General features: G+C 36.9%; 2 protein-coding genes across 3 annotated transcripts; both read left to right on the top strand.

The window, feature by feature from the left end:
• The first annotated feature begins 249 nt into the window (after positions 1–249).
• LOC128542661 (NAD(P)H dehydrogenase [quinone] 1-like) lies at positions 250–6,276 on the top strand. Of its 2 annotated transcripts, XM_053512613.1 has the most exons (7): positions 250–486; positions 1,930–2,022; positions 3,737–3,904; positions 5,023–5,153; positions 5,270–5,383; positions 5,759–5,860; positions 5,962–6,276. In XM_053512613.1, the coding sequence occupies exons 1-7, from the start codon at positions 483–485 to the stop codon at positions 6,262–6,264; spliced, it is 915 nt and encodes a 304-aa protein (XP_053368588.1). In that variant the 5' UTR covers positions 250–482; the 3' UTR covers positions 6,265–6,276. The 2 variants fall into 2 exon arrangements, with proteins under 2 accessions (XP_053368588.1, XP_053368589.1); XM_053512614.1 differs by lacking the exon at positions 1,930–2,022 and having other exon boundaries at positions 252–486.
• Positions 6,277–11,330: 5,054 nt separating this feature from the next.
• Positions 11,331–19,764, top strand: nqo1 (NAD(P)H dehydrogenase, quinone 1). Its single transcript, XM_053512698.1, has 6 exons — positions 11,331–11,334; positions 15,612–15,779; positions 18,201–18,331; positions 18,510–18,623; positions 19,226–19,327; positions 19,410–19,764. The coding sequence occupies exons 1-6, from the start codon at positions 11,331–11,333 to the stop codon at positions 19,710–19,712; spliced, it is 822 nt and encodes a 273-aa protein (XP_053368673.1). The 3' UTR covers positions 19,713–19,764.
• The last annotated feature ends 113 nt before the right edge of the window (positions 19,765–19,877 follow it).

The following is a 19,877-nucleotide window of genomic DNA, read 5'->3' as shown; positions in this document are numbered from 1 at the left end:
TTTCAGATGCTTCTATGACTATGAAAAAATTATATTATAGACGTTTTTGTGAGTTGTTGTGACGTAATTTGCATATTACGGTAGCGGTACACATTTGAATAAAAGTGGTTAAAATAATAAAACGTTTGTGCTACATGACACATCAGAAATCTGCCTGAGCCCTTCCCCCGCCGACACACACCGACACGATATCCATATACGGGCTGGTTTTTTTTTTTTAACAGTCATTAATCAATGTTGCGTTTCCGGCTCTCCGGGTTAATATAAACACAGTAAAAAGCCGTAGTGCAGTGCTTAACCTCCTATGGCGATCAGAACGTATGGAAACGCACGCGACTGATCCACCCATCCATTGTTAATACACGTCGACTCTTTAAACACAGCATTCCTCGCACGAGCTACTCTACTCTACTACTTTTCCCAGATCATTTCTCAGTGCAGTTCTCTAACCTCCTAGGACGTTTCAGTAACCAGTAACAACAATGGGTGAGATCTGTTCGCAACTTTTTCAGATTACAGTGTTTTTTTTTTCTGACTTTGTTTCTATTACTTGATTGTTGTTGTTGTTTTTTTAAACATTTTGCATGCTGATCAATTTTGCTTAAAGTATTTTTAGTCATGTTTAGAGGTAAATTTAAATTTTTTGTTGTGTGTGTGTGTGTGTGAGAGAGAGAGAGGGAGAGAGAGAGCCTGAGCCTCTGAGCTCTCCAAAACTTTTTGTCCAGTGGAGAAATTTGTTTATTTTAACCCTAAGGAAAGAATGGCTTGGTTTGTCCTCCCAGTCTCCATATACGCTTACTTGCCAACCAGGGCAGAGAAGCACTTACACACTCAATGGAGTGTTTAGGGTTCTTTCGTTTATTCACAGAAAATGCTTTTTAAGTTCTACATGTTTGTTGCATGAGCCGTTTACATGTTTTATGGAAATCTTTGGAATCTAGAGGGTAATGAACCATGAGAAGTATTTCCAGATAAGGAATGAGCAGGAGAAGGGACAACAAAGAAAGAAAGGAAAGATTAACACAATGAAAGGGAGAAATTTGAGAGGGAAAGTAGACTAGGGGAACTGGCATAGGAATTAGACAATCACAAAAAGAAATTTAAAGCACTATACAGTACATGTTTCTTTATGTCCACTCAGTTCCATCCAATTATTTAATGCAAATATGCATTTAATATGTTTTATATTAACAAATCACAATAAATTATGATCACCTTAATGGCTGAAACTTTGAATAAAACATTTATTTAGTTAAAATTTGTTTGTAGAAAAAACATGGCTGACACAAAGCTAAAAAGAAAGCAAACAGTAACTGATTCTGCAAAAAAGAGACAGAATACGGTACATTTTAGAATCAATGTCAAGTTCACACATGACAGCAGATTTGAAAGAGTTGGAAAGATCACATGATTTTTACAAACTTCATAAATTTGAATAAGATTCAGCATTACCTTTCTACCATTTATTTTTCTTGAAATTTCAAACCAAAATGTAACGTTTTTATATACCTACATCATAAACTGTACTGTATACAGTATTATACCTTCACAGTCCTTACGTGTCTTATTTTATGTTTACACAAAAAGGGCAAAGATTTGATAAAAACTGTACACTTTAGTTTTTTTGTTTATTACAGTGATGCCCACTAGTTTAACATTTTGTATTTTAATCATTATTTAACATGACAATTAAGAAAGCATTGCCAGAATATTAATTCATGTAATATTTATTCTTCTGTGAGTTTTATTGCATTGTTTTAATTTTGGAGGGAGAGTTTATTTACGTATGGTAAAAGAAGGAAAAGTGTGGCCGCGGTTATCTACAGTACATGGAAGGAAGAGTGTGGCTGCGTTTATTTACATGGCTTTTAAAGACAAAGATGGTTTAGCTATTAATACATAATTTATAATTTGTTAACTCTCCTTTAGCCACTTTAAGAGCAGCAACACAGCTACGAGGGTTATACCTGACAGGTGTTCGAACAGCAAGAAGACATCTTTCAGAAGGCCCAGGTCGATCAGGTCGTGACTCTGTTGATGTTTTACCCTTTCTTTTGTTTAATAATTCTGTCAGGCGGCACAAAGGCTTAGTTTTGTCACCCCTTTCCTCCAGGGTTTGGGGTTCAAATCACCTTTGTGGTTTGTGTGCATGACATTTGCATGTTTTCCCCCATGCATGGTGGGTTTAATAGAATTATATTAATGGTAGACATGGCTATTTCAAGATTCTTAGTTGTTTGTCTCTGGGACAGTCCAACTCCAGATGGACCAACAATCAGTTTGTTTGAAAATCAGAAATTTTTCCTTCCAGGCATGCTTAAAGATGGGGTTTGTTCCAATCTGAAAATGAGAAAAAAAAAATTTAAGTCATAGTAATAGCCACACATTTTGGTGCATATGTTTGAGACACAGGCCATGGGTGGCTATTTTTGCATGTCTCTTTATATTGCTTCAAACTACAGTATAGTAAACACAATTTGTACTCTTTATTATATTTATATAAATAACTGCTGACTATTTTTCAGGTTGCCTAGGTATAGTTAGAAGTGATATAGAACCTTAAGGAGAAAGTGTAGTGTCAATGCCTCCCCATTAACCCAACAGCCCCTTTATCACACTCCCCTTACTCAACCAATATGCTACTGATTAACTTTTTCCTCCTTTATTGCAGTTACATCTTCATCACGTACTAACCATTTACCCTGTGCTTTTGATTTAGCTGAACTTTAACTCTGTATCAAGTTCACATCCTCATCACATACCGACCAATTCCCTGTCATTTCAGTTTTACCCTAATAAAGAACATGCCACAAATAAAGTGACACTCCACAAAGACATTTCCTGCTACACCGGTTCACCCAGTTTGCTAGATGTACATTGAGTGTATGTACTGCTATTAATTTAAAAACATAGCTTTCAATACCATAAAGAAGAATAAATAACCCATACACTGATTTTGTTTTGAACATTTTGTTTAAAAAAATATATATAAAGTAAATAAACCTGCAAATTGGGTTTCCTTAATGCACATGTTCCTTTTGTTAGTGTTTTGATGTTTTGAGGAATCCTAAAATGAGCTATGAGTGCAGCTGCCACACATGTACAGTAATTACAAACGATACCCACATGATCACATGGTCAAGTGCAAAAGCAATATTGACAGCTTGGCAGCACAAGTGGTACACACCCAAAATAAATGCTGATTAATGATGCAGTAATGATATTCGATAATGTATATGCAGTAAACATGCACAATGTATGTGCAAGAATAGAAAAAATGCGTATTCCGAGAGTTAGTTTTCATAGAGCAATATTTTAAAGAAAAATACATTAAAAATTTTTTTTAACTAATTAAATTTATTTATTTTTTTACAAATTAGTTTATAATTTACAGTATAATGTATACTACCAAGTTTGGTTTATGATCATTATTATTCTACTGTACCTTAGTTTCAATGAGAAAATCATTGATGACTGAAATGACAAAATATGGCAGAACTGTACAGTATGCATTTTGTAGTTTGATAGTGTGCATATTTTCAACACTTAGATGTTCATCTGATTAATCTTTACTAAAGAAAAACGGCAAAGACTGTAAACACAGGTGTGGAGAGAATGAATGTGGTGCTTTTTCATGTATAGCTGCAAACACACAGAGCCCCAGAAAACCTGATTCGTGTTTTGCTGAAAATATTTTCTGGTCTCTCTTTCTGTGTGTGTGTTCTTTGTGTTGTAGCCAATAAGAGGGTGCTGATTGTTTACGCACATCAAAGTCCGAAGTCATTTAACTGTGCGGTGAAGGATACAGCTGTGAAGGCTCTGACCGATCAGGGCTGTAAGGTCACTGTGTCTGATCTCTATAGCATGAAATTTAAAGCTGTAGCAACTGCGGATGATATCAAAGGTGAGCAAACATTCAACTTTAATAAAGGTTCTTTAGTGTTTGTGCGAGGGGCATTCAAGTCAAACCGGGCCTTGTGATGAAATTTCTTATGAATGAAGGTTTTAAACTGATGAAAATTTACAGATGACTTTAAGCACAGTACAGTGATGAGATTCTTAGCCACAGTAAAACATCTAAATGGTACAAACGTTAGGCCGTACATCCATGAATGATGATCCCTTTAAGTGGTTAGAAGCCCACTGCATTCGTTCCAGTGTAAATTTCATGAGTAGAATGCCTGAGCCTTGAAAATCGATGAATAACTTGTTACCAACTTGCGAATGAGATGCATCTGTGTGTTAGAAATGTATATACAATTATTCACCAACACCACTTGCACAGGAACTCGGCTGAGAGTTATTGCCACTTCCCCCGTACAGCCCTGACCTTGTTCCAAGCCATTTTTACATACTTGGACCATTTAAAGGAGTTCCTGGGAAGCCAGCGTTTCAGATATGAAGCAGCCAAGCTGATGTGAAGACCCCGAGTTTTCTCACTGGGTACTGAGAAAACTTTCTACGTTGATGGTATCTAAGCACTAGTGAAATAAATGTATAATGCATTATTGTAGCAGGGGATTCGATAGAGAAGTAAAGGCAGTTTTTACTCTTATAAGTATCCACAAGTCTTGTGATTATGCACAAAAGTCCTGGTTTGACTTAAATACCTTCATAAATGTCTAAGAGAAATGACTAAACTCACTTTTGGCCAAACATAGGATATGATAATTCCATTTTGCCAACACTAGTGTGAGGATATTATAATATCTTATACATGCAGTCTGGCCATGAAAATAATTAAAATTACCATTTAGCTGAAAGCCATATAATTTATATGAATACATTTGGTTGATTAATGCATATGTTGTAAAAGAGGATGATGATCATCATCAGATGATGAGCTCATTTCAGATAAGTAACTATGATTAACTTTCCTATGCAGTTTTGTCTTTGCGAATTAATTAAAAGTAACTCTGGATGTAGGTCAAAACACAAACTGGACAAAAATAGTCTTTGTTATACTTTACTATACAGTAGTTGATCACTGATGTGATAAATGTTTCATTGACTTGGTTGAAGGTAAGCTGGAGAACCCTGAACACTTCTCCTACAATAGGGAGACTACGCTTGCCTGGAAGGAGGGAAGACTGACTGATGATATCAAAGAGGAGCAGCGTAAAGTGGAGCAGGCTGATCTCATCATCTTCCAGGTCTCTTCTTATGCCTCTCTCATAGTTTTGTCCTCTTCATGGCATGCTCATGGCATTTACCTTGATATATAAGGAATGTGAGACAAAAAAATATTGTTTTTGAATTGTTATTTCAGTTTCCAGTTTACTGGTTCAGCATCCCCGCTATAATGAAAGGCTGGATGGACAGGGTGCTTACTTCCGGATTTGCCTACACTATAGAGAACCTGTACGACAATGGCATGTTCAAGGTCTGAATTGCATACAATCACACGGAGTCCTGACCTGCTCCCTATTGAATTTGGGATGTGCTGGAGAAAGTATTATGCAGCGGTCTTATCATACAAGATAACCAGAGGGAAATTACTGTGACTGTGGAATGAAATAAATGTGACATTGCATAAGTTTATCAGAACTATGCCATGGCTGTAATTAAAGTAAAAAGTGGTCCAATGAAATATTAGTGTGAATTTTTTTTTTCCCTTTTTGTTTTATTTTTTGCTCTAGGTATTAATTATAATTTATATATGACACTAGAAACTATAGTATAAAACTATTGTTGCGCTTCATGTATTTTGCATATTCCGCTCAAAATTATTTTTTGTCATGTTTGACTTATATTTTAGAATAAAAAGGCCATGTTGTCATTCACTACTGGAGGAACTGACACAATGTACCTGCCAGACGGTCTTAATGGAGACATCAATGTTTTACTGTGGCCCCTACAGGTGTAGTAGGTTTTTTAATTTGACACTAGAGTAGGCCTAAATTCTGAATTTTTTTTGTAACATAACCACTAAATAAGAAACATCATATATTTTTTTTGCAGAATGGAATTCTACGCTTCTGCGGTTTTCAGGTTCTGGCCCCTCAGATCTTCTGGAGTCCTGCACACACTCCTGCTGATGTGAGAGCGACCTTGTTGGAGGGGTGGAAGAGCAGGTTGCAAGGGATCATGAACGAAAAGCCGCTATCCTTCGCACCCACTGAGCTTTTTGATCTCAGCTTCCAGGCAGGGTTCAGACTCCGGAAGGATGTGAAGGAAGAGTATGCCTCTAAACCATACGGCCTGACCACAGCTCACCATCTGGGAAAACCACTTCCACCAAACAACCAGACCAAGTCTGAATGAAGAGCCACCTGATCAAACGTGTATGAAGATGTGTAGTTTGTAGCCATGTCATAAATCAGCAAATTTAAAGGATACACACAATTAACCCAAAATATCATTTTGATTTTCCTGTTTATTGGGAACTAATCAAAGTTCAACCTTATATGTCTAATGCAAATATATCAATACGTTTCTACAAATAGTATGGACTACAACTATGCTTCTGTAACGTAACACTTCGCAGATGTTCTGCATATTAGCATTATGTATAGTAAAAAAAATATTTGAAATACCCACATTTGTGTTTATTTAACATTAAAATGAACCAGTTTTTTTTTTTTTTTTTTTTTTTTAAAGCATCTTTTTCTCAATATGTGTCCACTTTTTAAACCCCATTAACATCTACAAACCACATACAAACAGACTTTTTAACAGTTAACTGACAAACAAACCCTATCAGATTTGGCTTCTGCTTGGCTTCACTAAATAATCCACAGTTCAAGATTGCACACTAACCCATAGAGAATCTATTCCTGATAGCTATAGAAGGCAAATATTATGTGTTTAAACAGGTGGAATAAAACAGGTTTGGTTTATGCAGATAAGGTTTGACAGCTCTGAATGAATAAACCTCTGTGTGTAAGGTTAGTGAAGGTAAAGATATGCACATTTAAACTATGTAATCCAGGCAATTTAGTGTTGAAGTGGGTAATGTCAGCGCTTCATAGTTACCATATGTTTTGCACGACCCCCGAAATTGCACATGATGCTCTGGTTTTCTTTCACCTTTTAAAACTTGACTGTAGGTGTTTAGTTGGCGTCCTATCCAGGGTCATGTGCCTTGTGTTCCCAGATAAGCTTCAGCTAAATTAATGTCACAATATAAAAGTTAACTGTTATACACAGTGGTGGGCGACATGCACAAATTCTACAGTGAGTAAAAGTAAAGTAACCATACTTAAGGTGAAATATTATTCATGTAAAAATTAAAAACCTCCAATTGCATTTCTACTTCAGGAAAAGTATGGAAGTTCTGAGCTTGTATAGTTCCCTCACTGCCAGACTGTAAAAGTGCTGTTTGAAATCATCTCTGCTTCTGATTTCAAACACCTGCTACAGTAAGTGGCTGAGTAGTTCCCTGTAACAGTCAGCAGGTGGCGATATTACTGCTTCAAATGCTGTTGACCATTGCTGTTATGAAATGCAATGCCATGCAGAAATGTATTGAAGTTAGAAAGTACATATATTTGTTGTAGGGTGCAGTTGAGTCAAATTAAAATTAGCCACTAATACAACTACTCAAGTACAGGACATATATACAAAAAACTGGACTTACTGTAAGTGCAGTAACAAAGTAATGTGCTGTACTCAGCAACCTTCCATCTCTGATTACACAACCCAATTTTAGTATCAGGTCAAATGTTCAAGAGCAATTAGCAGTGGAATGTATTGAAAGTGTGTTTAGTATGAAGGGTATGAAAAGGTGTACTTAGGCACATTCCCTGGCCCTGCAGCTTCTAAGCATTTTGTGCAACATTGCAACTGGTTCAAGACTGGACTACTGCACTCACTCCTGGCAGGTCTGTCTTGCTGTCCATCGTTCTAGACTCTTTTCTGCTTTGGCACTCAAGTGGTGGAATGAACTTCCTCTAGATGTCCGTACAGCTGAGTCTTTAAATGACTTATTAAGACATATCTGTTTCTTCAGTACCAGGGCTAATTAAAAAAATAAAAATAAATAACTTCCCAACAGTGTTTAACTGACAGTACTTAGTAACCCAATGTAATGATCCATCTAATGATGAATCCACAAAGCATTTTGTAAGTCAGCCAAATGCTTAAATGTAAATGTAGCATAAATGTCATTGCTTAATGTTCCTAAAACATGTTCTAAGTTGAAAAAACATTTTTGACAACATTTTGTAATGCACAGTGGGATTTCTAAAATGAAGAGTAAAACACAGGCAGAATTTTTACTGATGACTTTTAATTTCTTACACACTTTTCAGTGTGTACCCTGGATACATGTGTGTACCCTGACACATACCTACACATGTACAGTACATGTGCACATACATACTGTACATAAATACATGTGGCTGTGTATGTACAGCCAAGGCCAAAAGTTTGACAAGCGTTTTTAGATCTTTTTGTTGGATTGTACTACCGTATACTAAATATATATAAAATTAAAAGCATTTCACACTGTAAGTGTCAAAGGCTTTTACTGACAATTACATGAAGTTTGGGCAGGGAGTAAATATTTGCAGTGTTGACCCTTCTTTTTTAAGACCTCTGCAATTCACCCTGGCATGCTGTCAATCAATGTCTAACTGATGGAAGCCCATTCTTGCATAATCAATGCTTGGAGTTTGTCAGTTACCCTTTAATTGTCCTAAGTTCAACCCTGAGCTCTATTTCCCATCTGTATGGTAACCAGAGCTCAGGACTGAACCCTGGACAATGAAATGCTGAAGCGCTTGACATTACCTCCTGCAACATCAATCCTGAGCTCTGGTTACCCTCTATATGGAGTTTTGAACACCTCCGAAAATTGGCATTTTATTTTGATGCTCTGGATTCCTCTCCAGTAGGAACAAAAAAACAGCCCATACTGTAGGTGAATTATAGTGTGTTACTGCAGAATGTGCATAAGACCAGTCAGGGTATAATCTACCATGCACCAATTGTTGTAGGATATGTCCCAGGTAAATGAATGCTCTACTAAAAAAAAAAAAATGTGTCTGTTATGCAACAGCCTGGAAAACAAGGTTAAGTTTTAATCAGCTGAACATTTAAGTTCATCAGCTACTAGCAGTGGTGTGTCATGAAAGGATCCTAAGTATGCAGAATATAAAAAAAAAGCATATGGCTTCTGCATGGCTCTGAGGTTTTCATGCAATGGTTAAGGGGGGAACAATTTGTATAAGTAGAAAACTCCAGAATTTAGTTTGTATATGTTTGAGTTCAGGTATTGTTAAGATCTTCTGCATTAAGGTGAAATCTGTACACCATAGAGATACAAGAGCAAATATTAAATACACAACAAATAGCTATTGTTTCATTAATGACTATGGTGGTAAAGTGTGGTGTGTGAGTGTGTAATAACCTTTATTTAATACCTAAAAACATAAAATATTATGCTGGCAAAAATTATCACAAATGTTTAAAATTTTTTATTTATTTATTATTTTTTTTTAAGTCAATGTGAACTATATAGACAGTCCAGGATGGTGTAGTATATTGCACATGTTACTGTTCACATTGGGCTTGTAATTCTATCAGTGCATCAGGAAATTAAATCCCAACACCTTGCACATGTGTGTAACTGCCCTAGCTCAGACACCTGACTCTCTGCAGCCACAAAACAATTAGTGCATCAACTTCCGTTGAACACACACACACACACACACTTACTGATAGAAGCTTTATGACTAAAAAAGAAAAGGCAAATGATTATTAAGTTTTTCGTTGTTGTTGCTATACTATAATTATGCAAGATATTTACTTCTTGTTTTTTCACGGTGCCAACAATCTGCATTTTGGTCTGTCTCTGTTCAAAGCCTTATGTGATATGAGATATTTACCTTCAGCACATTGTCCCATTTCTGGGGTTTAGCATTCCGCTTGGTCTAGTACAATGACTCAGCATATTTTGTGTCGAGTCACTGGGGTTACTACAGCTAATTAACTCAGAATACCAATATGAATATTTGGAGTGCCAAAAAGGTACGCTAGATGGCCAAAAGTATGTGGACACTTGCCCAATCACATGCACTTGTTGAACATTTAATTAAATATTTTAGTTAATTAAATATTTTGTCTTCTTGCTGTTATAATGTCTTCAGGAAAGTCTATTCATTTGCTTTTGGTGTGTTGCTTGGCATAATTAGTGGGGGTTGAGGTCAGGGCCCTGTGCAGGACACTCCTTGGCAAAACTTGCCGAATTAGTTTTAAGCTATAATTATAATTATACAGTATGAAAAGACAAACTGATGCCTCCAACTTTGTAAAGTTAGTGGTTACAGGAGAAAAAGGTGCCCTTTCATGGCCTAGTCAGAGACCACACCTGAAAAAATAAAAATAAAAATCTGTGGAATGATTTGAGGATTGCATTCCAGAAACAGTCACCATCACATTAAACTCAACTTGAGCAGTTCTGTAAAGAAGAGGTGGGCAAATATAGCAAAGTCTAGATGTAGTAGAGGCATATCCCAATAGATCAAAGGAACGTAATTAAATCAAAAGGTGTTTCAACATAATACTGACACAAGCGGGTAATCCCTTTTCAATTGTTTTTTATTTTTAATCATTTTGTTTGTGTTATATATTTCACTTGTATGATAAAAGTTGCATTGGGTAAAGACAGATAAAACAAAAACTATTTTAAAGGGGGTGATTATTTATATATATTTCTATTTCCCACTGTATATGTTGTTTCAATGCATAGCACCTTTATAATGCATGCATTCATGTCTTTAAAAACTTATTAGAGTCGCACCTGGACCTATGGTATACATCAATTTGGGTTACAAAAATTCCATATTTGCTTTTCCATGCATGTACGGAGAGCTTAAAAAGATATAAAACATCAAATTTTTTATGTCAGATAGTCTCCTAAAACATCCAGAGACAGAACTGAGAAAGTGAGCTCACTTCATTTTTTAGGTCCACTTGCACTGAGAACGCAATGTGATGTGAATACAAACGGGAAATCTGATGTCGCGTGATCATCTACTGACCAATGAGAGTCCAGTCACGTTTGTTTAAGTAGAGTTCAATGCTTGTGAGCAACGTCTAAAGTCAGAACATTAAGAAACATCGGATTTGTTTCCCGAATGATTTAATCTACAGCTATATCAATCTGCACTTACTGGTTTGACTCGCGTGCGTGGTGTCAGTTCACGTGGCGAAAGTCGCGCGCTCCACCTCTCCAGAGTTGCTGTACGCTGATTGCGCAACAGCGCTTCTCACGCAAGTCCTGCTCAAATTTAAGCTTATATAATCTTCCCACATCATTTCAGGACAATCCTCTAACCGACTAGGTCTGCTCTACAGTGCACACCTCCTAACCAACAGCATCAACAATGGGTGAGCAGGATTACTAACAATTATTATTATTATTATTATTATCAATATTAATGCACATACTGGGGATTTATTTAAGGAAAGCACAAACAAGTAATTTAAAAAGTTTTCTAATTATGTTGCAATGGCAACATATCTAAAATGACACTAAAAACATTGCATTTGCAATTATACTTGTCCAATGTTTTAATTTTTAAACAGTTCTAGTAGACTGTTTGCATGCTATTATTTGCTTTCTGGTTTTGGACTCACTCCTGGTTATACAGCACATTGTTGCATTTGGCTTGATTTAGTCTTTTAATAAAGTTCTGTCTGTAACACAGATTCCATGAATTTTTTTTTCTTCTTGCCTGTTTTTTGTTTAAGCAAAAATTTGCATAATAATTATAGACAAAATGCCATTTATAGAATTAACATGAGCTTGTTGCTTGGCACATATCCACCTCCCTTTGCAATAAGATATGCATAAAAATAAAGAATGGTATAAGCAATACGCAAATATAAGATATAAGATTTTACATTATTGTGTAAAACATCTGCATATTCAAATAGGATATAGTGATCCCATAATACAGACATGTACCAAAACCCGGCAGGGAAGTTTGAGGAATGTACTTGCCAAAATTTGTGACACTTGTGATGATTGTAACATGGGACAATTGTAACCCTGAGTGTCTCAAAAAAAAAAAGATGTGTCTAGTTAAATGATTGACTTTGAACATACTAGTGTGAGTTAAAATAATAATTGAATGTAGCCCTCTAGCAATGGACAGCATCTGGTGTGGCTTGTGCATGGTTAGAACAGCTTTTTGTACATAGCACTGCAAGCTCCTCATCTAATCTATGTTTGTGATGATATATTTAAAAATCAAATACAGATTTGTATGTAAATGCTGACATTTTTGCATATGATAATTACAAACATTTTAAACAGCAGCACAGCAGAAATGTTTACTCGCATTTTTAAACCTAAAACCCTTTTTTTCTTTCTTTCCGATATTATTCTGCTTCACTCCAAGAGGTGGCGATTCCTGTTTCGCAACATACTTTCTGGATGTTAAAAACGTGTTGTACTAGTTAAACACAATAGCAAGATGGCATCCTGCCCATGTTTTTGATGCAGACATAGCCCGGGAGCACATAGATCAACTATTTTAAATGACACAGTCTGTATCAGCTGGAGTTGTGACATGAGCAACAGGTGGTTTTATTAAATATTTAGAAAGAAAACTGAGAAGTGAGCTCCTTATTTTGAGTCCACTTGCACTGTGAACTTCAAAAGCCCTAAGATACATTTCTTTAATAGGACTGAGTTCAACAGAAGCTCTGGTGTCATAAGATCATTATCTTACTAGTTCCAGTCCAGTCACCTTTAGCCTTTGGGTACCAGAGAGTCATGCCTTAAGTCATGGCACATTTAAGTAGACTTATCTGAGCAACTTTTGAGCAACTTTTAGGGCCAAAACATTTATATGTGGATACTTTTGTGGGAAACGGGCATGCCAGAACTGAGATCTGTTTTTGAATACCTTGTAACCCACATGGAGCAAGAAAATACTTTGCAAACACAACATCTCAACCATGCAAATCCTGCTCTAGATCTTGATTATAATCATTTTCAATGTAGTGCTACAACTGGATAGAAATGTTGCTCATAACTTCAACCCAAGATCAGCAACAATGGTTGAGGACTGATAGTGGCTTACGTTAGGGATCGGTTTGTGTTCTAATTCTCAGTTTTATTCAGTCTGTGCTCTGCATTCAGATGTGTATGTCCATTTAATGTGCTGGTCTGCAGAGCTTTTTTAAAAAAATGCATTGTAGATTGCAGTAAACCTTTAAAAGTATGTAGGCAGCGCGTTTTTTTTTTTCTCAACTGAAATTCTCCAGGGTTTTCTCAAAATGCTAAAACTTGAGATTCCTATAAATGACCTGTGTCATCAACAATACAAGTCCCGGTTGTCATAGACACATCAATGATATAAACGAACGATACATTAATATAAACCTATGTTTTGCTTTAAATCCTGAGCTATTGTCTGCTCAGGATGCTGGGAAAGCAATTTTATAAACAACTGTCAGACTGGAGGAATGCATAAGAAATGTTGGGATTTTGCAGAAATGGGGCCACATTTTTTATTTTTTTTTGCCAGATAAAATTTTAGAAAGCACATGACTTGGAGTCTAAAGAAGGTTAGTTTGGTCATGCGGCACTAATCAGATGTTCAGTGCGCTTACTGCTGGTGTAGTGTTCACTCAGTCCTCTGGATCTAAACAGGACTTCATTGGGATTAGCGGTCACATTTCTACATAATATAACCTTAATAATGAAGTTAACTTTGACATAACACTGACAGGACACATTAGATCCAAGTTAGTACTATTTAAATGTGCACTTGTTTTTAAGTTAGTTTGCTTTTAATTTAAGGGACCCGACAAATAAGGCAAATAACTATAAGAGCTCGAATCTCTACCTCTGATTTATAGTCCCATGGGAGGCCCAGGTGCCATATTTGAAAACCCTTCTTCACTCCTTAGTACTTCATCTACTGAATATTTCAGCAGTTTGCTAAAAGAATGAGCTCTATATCGGAATATATTCTGATTATGAATCTATGGGTGAATCAGTTTGAAGTAATTATCCAAGTAAATGATTGATGAGGTTGTTTCCGTATTCTCAGCTGTTAAAGGTGACATTTATTTACTATAATGCATACAGGATAGCTAAAAACATAAGATCGAGTATAATTTCAAAGCACACCTATGTGTGAGATTTTACTAAAAAAAAAATGTTGTGGTCACTGTCTAGGGAAGCTATTCAGACACCACTAGATTTCCCTTTGCAAATGAGAACCGGGCGTTTGCTTGGTCTAACATGGACAAGTGTGTCCTTTCAGTATGACCTTATACATGGAGAGCCTCCAGCCGGAGAGCCATGATGTTGCACTTTTTGTGTATTATTACATATTGTATATTTCATAATCTATAAACAATTCAGGTACCTTCTGGATGATTTTTATGTGCCAAACTCCTTGATTAAAGTCAGAACATACAGTAATTAATTTATGAGCTTTGTGGACACTTTTAATGAATTTTTTTATTTGTATGTTTATTTTTTAAAACCCAAGGTCCAAAATGTGGATAATTTTTTAATACTTTCGGGTTTTGGTTAGTTACAATGCTTACCACAGACATATCCGTGCATCTGGCCTGAGTCTGTTAAATGGTGGACAAAGCTGGATTGCAGTATGCCAAGTCCCATGCTTTGGGCCTGTCTGCTTGAGCGTAATAAAAGAGAATAAAACTCTGATTCTGATTGAGAGCCACAACAGAGTTGGCCATAGAGTTAATGTTTAGCTAGGCATGTTAATTTGTTTGAGTGAAATGAACAGATTCTCTTTACCTTTAATGCTACAAAGTGTGAATGTATCACATAAACACTGCACCATTGTCACATGTCAGTTATTGTAGTTTTATGAGGTTGAACGTTTTAATCAATTGAAATTTTAAACCTTAAGGCACATATTTAAAGCTATATGTATTTAGCTAGTTTGTTTGTTTTATTTTTGTCCTATGAAGACGTCACCAAATCAGGTCAAAGTGCAGAATTTCATGTATCAGGACATCACCAAATTTTAACTACTATTTACAGTACAGTGCATCCGGAAAGTATTCACAGCACATCAGTTTTTCCACATTTTGTTATGTCACAGCCTTCTTCTAAAATGGATTAAATTATTTTTTTCCCGCAGAATTCTACACACAACATCCCATAAAGCAACATAAAAAAAGTTGACTTGAGATTTTTGCAAATTTATTAAAAATAAAAAAAAATCAAGAAAGCACATGTACATAAGTATTCACAGCCTTTGCCATGAAGCTCAAAATTAAGCTCAGGCGCATCCTGTTTCCCCTGATCACCCTTGAGATGTTTCTGCAGCTTAATTGGAGACCTGGTAAATTCAGTTAATCGGAGGATTTGGAAAGGCACACACTGGATGCACTTTGGATGCACTGTGAATTAGTGTTGTAATTAATGAATAAATGATAAATTAGTTAGAGCTAATTGACTGTAAATCCCTGTAAATTGACTGACTCAAGCCTTAATGAGAAGAAATTAAATTAAAACGTTTTAATTCCTTTGCCAGAGTTTTATGAAGCCCTGATGGCTCCAACAGCTAGCTAGCTGGATGGACGAGCAGACGTCATATTTCATGTTCATGTTTTAATTTTTTTAATATTTCTTGTCTCTCTCTCTCTCTCTGTTCTTTCTGTTGTAGCGGATAAGACGGTGCTGATTGTTTACGCACATCAGAGTCCGAAGTCTTTCAACTGTGCGGTGAAGGATGCAGCTGTAAAGGCTTTCACAGATCAGGGCTGTAAGGTCCTTGTGTCGGATCTCTATGCCATGAAATTCAAAGCTGCAGCAACTGAGGATGATATCAAAGGTCAGCAAACGTTTCATTTGAATAAAAGTTTTAAAGAAATGATCAAACTTACTCACAGTGGGGGCCAAAAGTATTAAGACAACATAGGCAGTGATTTATAGTTCTCCCTGTGCACAAAACGGCTGATTTCACTCATTAGTTCTAGTCTAATGTGGTTGAAGAGTTGTACTTATGAACTGAAAAACTTGCTATGTGACAATGGTGTTCAGCTCCTGGAGCTTCATGGCCTGGGTCGTCTCCAGACCTAAACCCTGTTGGTCAATAGTGAAGAAGGCAGTAGCAGCTAAGGGACCATCTCCTGCACATGATCTTCAGGCAGCAATAAAGCATTGAGCCAGTGACACAGGAGTCCTGCGGACATCTTTTTGACTCTAGCAGCTGAATTTAGCAGGTTTTAAAGAATGAAGGACTTTATTATAAATATTGATTGTTATAGAGCAATTTTATTGCAGAAAATGACAAATCATCTCTTTTTTTTTATTGAAATTGTCATTAGAAGATTAAATGTAACCATTGTCTCAATACTTATGGCCAACACTGTATATGGGGAATAATGATGATGTTCTGTAATTTGTTGCATTTGACACCGTGAACCACAAGATTCTATTATCTATTCTTACAAGCCTTGGAATTTGTGGAACAGCGTGGCAATGGTTTGCTTCTTACCTTAAAGATAGGTCATATGAGGTAACATGGAGGGGATCTACATCTGCCCCACGTAGACTCTCTACTGGTGTCCCGCAGGGCTCAGTACTTGGTCCTCTTCTGTTCTCCCTCTATACCCGGTCTCTTGGTAAGGTCATATCATCGCATGGATTCTCATACCACTGTTATGCAGATGACACCCAACTTGTCCTCTCCTTTCCTCCCTCTGACACTCAGGTTTCCACCCGGATCTCAGCATGTCTGGCAGACATCTCATTTTGGATGGCTGCTCATCAGCTGAAGCTCAATCTCAGTAAAACCGAACTGTTGTTTATCCCTTGTGACTCATCTCCAGGTCAAGACCTTGTGATATCCATGGACAACAACCAAATCACTCCCTCAACCACCGCCCGCAATCTTGGGGTAACCGTGGACAATCATCTGTCATTTTCCCCACACATCACTAACCTTACTCGCTCTTGTCGATTTCTTCTTTACAATATCAGAAGAATTCGCCCATTTCTTTCTTCACAGGCTACTCAGGTGCTTGTTCAGTCCCTTGTTATTTCAAGACTGGACTACTGCAACTCACTCCTGGCAGGCCTGCCACTGTCCACGATTCGTCCTCTGCAACTGATCCAGAATGCAGCAGCACGACTCGTTTTTAACCTTCCCAAGTTCTCCCACACCACCCCACTCCTCCGCTCCCTGCACTGGCTTCCTGTAGCTGCCCGCATCAAATTCAAAACACTGATGCTTGCCTACAAAGCCAAAAATGGCCCAGCACCCACTTACCTCTCTGCGCTAATTACACCACGCACTGCACCACGTTGCCTCCGATCCTCCAGCACTGCTCGCCTCATCCCACCATCTCTCAGGGATCGAGGGCGGCATTCATCCAGGCTCTTTTCTGTTCTGGCACCTAGATGGTGGAATGAACTTCCTCTAGATGTCCGTACATCAGAGACTTTGACTATCTTTAAACGACGACTCAAGACGCATCTGTTTCTCCAGTACTTGGACTAACCCCCCTCCCCCCCCAAAAAAAAAAAAAAAAAAAAAAAAAAAAAAACTCAGATGTGTTGGACTAATGGTACTTAGTTATTAACCTAGTTAACCCAGTGTAAGTATGTATCCAATGTTGTAAACATTAAAGCACTTTTTGTAAGTCGCTCTGGATAAGAGCGTCTGCCAAATGCCTAAATGTAAATGTAAATGTAAATGTAATGTTTTGTTTACTTGTTTGTTTGTTTGTTTGTTTGTTTGTTTTTACCCTGAGCATACTAAATGAAAATTAAGACAAGATGCAACATCACTGATATCACTGGTGACAGTTTAATATAGTATCTGTTTAATATTACTTATAAAATGGCTTGGTGTCTTTTTCTTGTCCTAGACAGATGTACAGTACATTAAAGGGAAAGGGTGGTGGGATATTCTTTATTTATTTTTATATTCTTTCCGTTATCACCCAAATGAGGATGGGTTCCCTGTTGAGTCCGGTTCCTCTCCAGGTTTCTTCCTATTGCCATCTCAGGGAGTTTTTCCTTGCCACGTCCTCGGCTTACTCATCTGATTCATACACATTCACATTTCATAGAATCTTCCATAATTCTTATGATTGTGTAAAGCTGCTTTGTGACAATGACAATTGTTAAAAGCGCTATACAAATAAAATTTATTTTAATATTGTCCCTTACCATTTACTGTAAGTGTTCTTAGAATAGAAGCATCTCTACAGCCTGCTTTGTATCCATTTTCTTTTCTTGATCGCAGGTCAGCTGAAGAACCCTGAACACTTTATCTACAATGAGGAGTGCATGCATGCCTGGAATGAAGGCATCCTAAGTGATGACATCAAAGAGGAGCAACGTAAAGTCGAACAGGCCGACCTCATCATCTTCCAGGTCTCTTCATACATCTCATTTTTTAAAAGCTCATAGATTTGTCCTATTCACACACACTCACACACACACACACACACACACACACACACTTACTTATTTATTTATTTATTTATTTTTTAAGCAAGAGAGAGAGAGAGAGAGAAACAAATGGAGTACTGTTTTTAAATTGTCTCTGCAGTTTCCACTTTACTGGTTCAGCGTCCCAGCTATAATGAAAGGCTGGATAGACCGAGTGCTGACTCAGGGATTTGCCTTCACGCTCCAGAACCTCTATGACTACGGCATGTTTAAGGTCTGAAATGCAAACACTCAAACAAAAGTTGTAATAAAATATTATTTTTAGTTTTGTATGACTTTAAATTATTAAAAATTTTATATTCAATGTTAAATTGATTGGTTAGATTAACAGACTGCTATTACTTGTGAGGGGAAAAAAACAATATTATATATAGTAACATAGTATAACATTCTTGGACTGGGGAAAAACGTTTTAAACTTTTTTAATATCACTACTGTGAAGTAAGTTAAGCAGTTGCTTCATCTTGCCCTTTTTACTTAAGAAGAAAAATTAAAACTATAAATTCACCAGTTTGATTTAGTTGTGATTTTTTTTCTTCGCCCAATTAGGTTTTTCTTTTATGTAATATACCTTTATTATATTTATACCAGTCAAAAGTTTGGACACATCATCAGGCAATTCAAAAAAATGTCATTTAGTTCACCTGATGGTGGTGTTAATGTCATGGCTAATCAGTGTATATCTGTATGTATGTATCAATGTATTAAAAAGTGAATGTTTAGGTCAAGTTAGGTTAACTTGTTTATATAACTTGTTAACTTGTTATATATATTTAGTGCAAAATCTTTTATAATTATATTTGATTCACATTATAGAATAAAAAGGCCATGTTGTCTTTCACTACCGGAGGAATGGAGACCATGTACATGCCAGACGGTCTCAATGGAGACATCAATGTTTTATTGTGGCCCCTACAGGTGTAGTAGGTTTTTTAATTTGACACTAGACTAGGCCTAAATTCCGAACCACTAAATAAGAAACTTTTTTTTTTTTTTGCAGAATGGAATTCTGCGCTTCTGCGGTTTTCAGGTTCTGGCCCCTCAGATCTTCTGGAGTCCTGCACACACTCCTGCTGATGTAAGAGCGACCTTGTTGGAGGGGTGGAAGAGCAGGTTGCAAGGAATCCTGGACGAAAAGCCACTGTCCTTCACTCCCACTGAGCTCTTTGACCTCGACTTTAAGGCAGGGTTCAGACTCCGGCAGGATGTGAAGGAGGAGTATGCCTCTAAACCATACGGCCTGACCACAGCTCACCATCTGGGAAAACCGCTTCCTCCAAACAACCAGACCAAGTCTAAATAAGGAGCGACCTGAGCCAACTGATCAAACAAACCCCATTAAGATATGTAGTTTGTAGCTGAGTCCTAAATTAACAGACATGAATAATGTGCACAATTACCCTAAAATATGAAGATATAATTTTGAAATATTTAATTATTATTGGTCTAACCTTCTGTCTGGCAAATA

Source organism: Clarias gariepinus, chromosome 15 (assembly GCF_024256425.1).
Source record: "Clarias gariepinus isolate MV-2021 ecotype Netherlands chromosome 15, CGAR_prim_01v2, whole genome shotgun sequence".
Lineage (NCBI taxonomy): Eukaryota > Metazoa > Chordata > Actinopteri > Siluriformes > Clariidae > Clarias > Clarias gariepinus.
The sequence above is the reverse complement of the archived record's forward strand: the minus strand, read 5'-3'. Positions and strand labels throughout refer to the sequence as shown.

Coding starts and splice junctions, on each gene's coding strand:
- LOC128542661 (XM_053512613.1), top strand. Junction 5,384..5,758: donor ACGACAATGGCATGTTCAAG/GTCTGAATTGCA, acceptor CTTATATTTTAG/AATAAAAAGGCCATGTTGTC. Junction 5,861..5,961: donor TTTTACTGTGGCCCCTACAG/GTGTAGTAGGTT, acceptor TTTTTTTTGCAG/AATGGAATTCTACGCTTCTG.
- nqo1 (XM_053512698.1), top strand. Junction 15,780..18,200: donor AACTGAGGATGATATCAAAG/GTCAGCAAACGT, acceptor TCTTGATCGCAG/GTCAGCTGAAGAACCCTGAA. Junction 18,624..19,225: donor ATGACTACGGCATGTTTAAG/GTCTGAAATGCA, acceptor TTCACATTATAG/AATAAAAAGGCCATGTTGTC.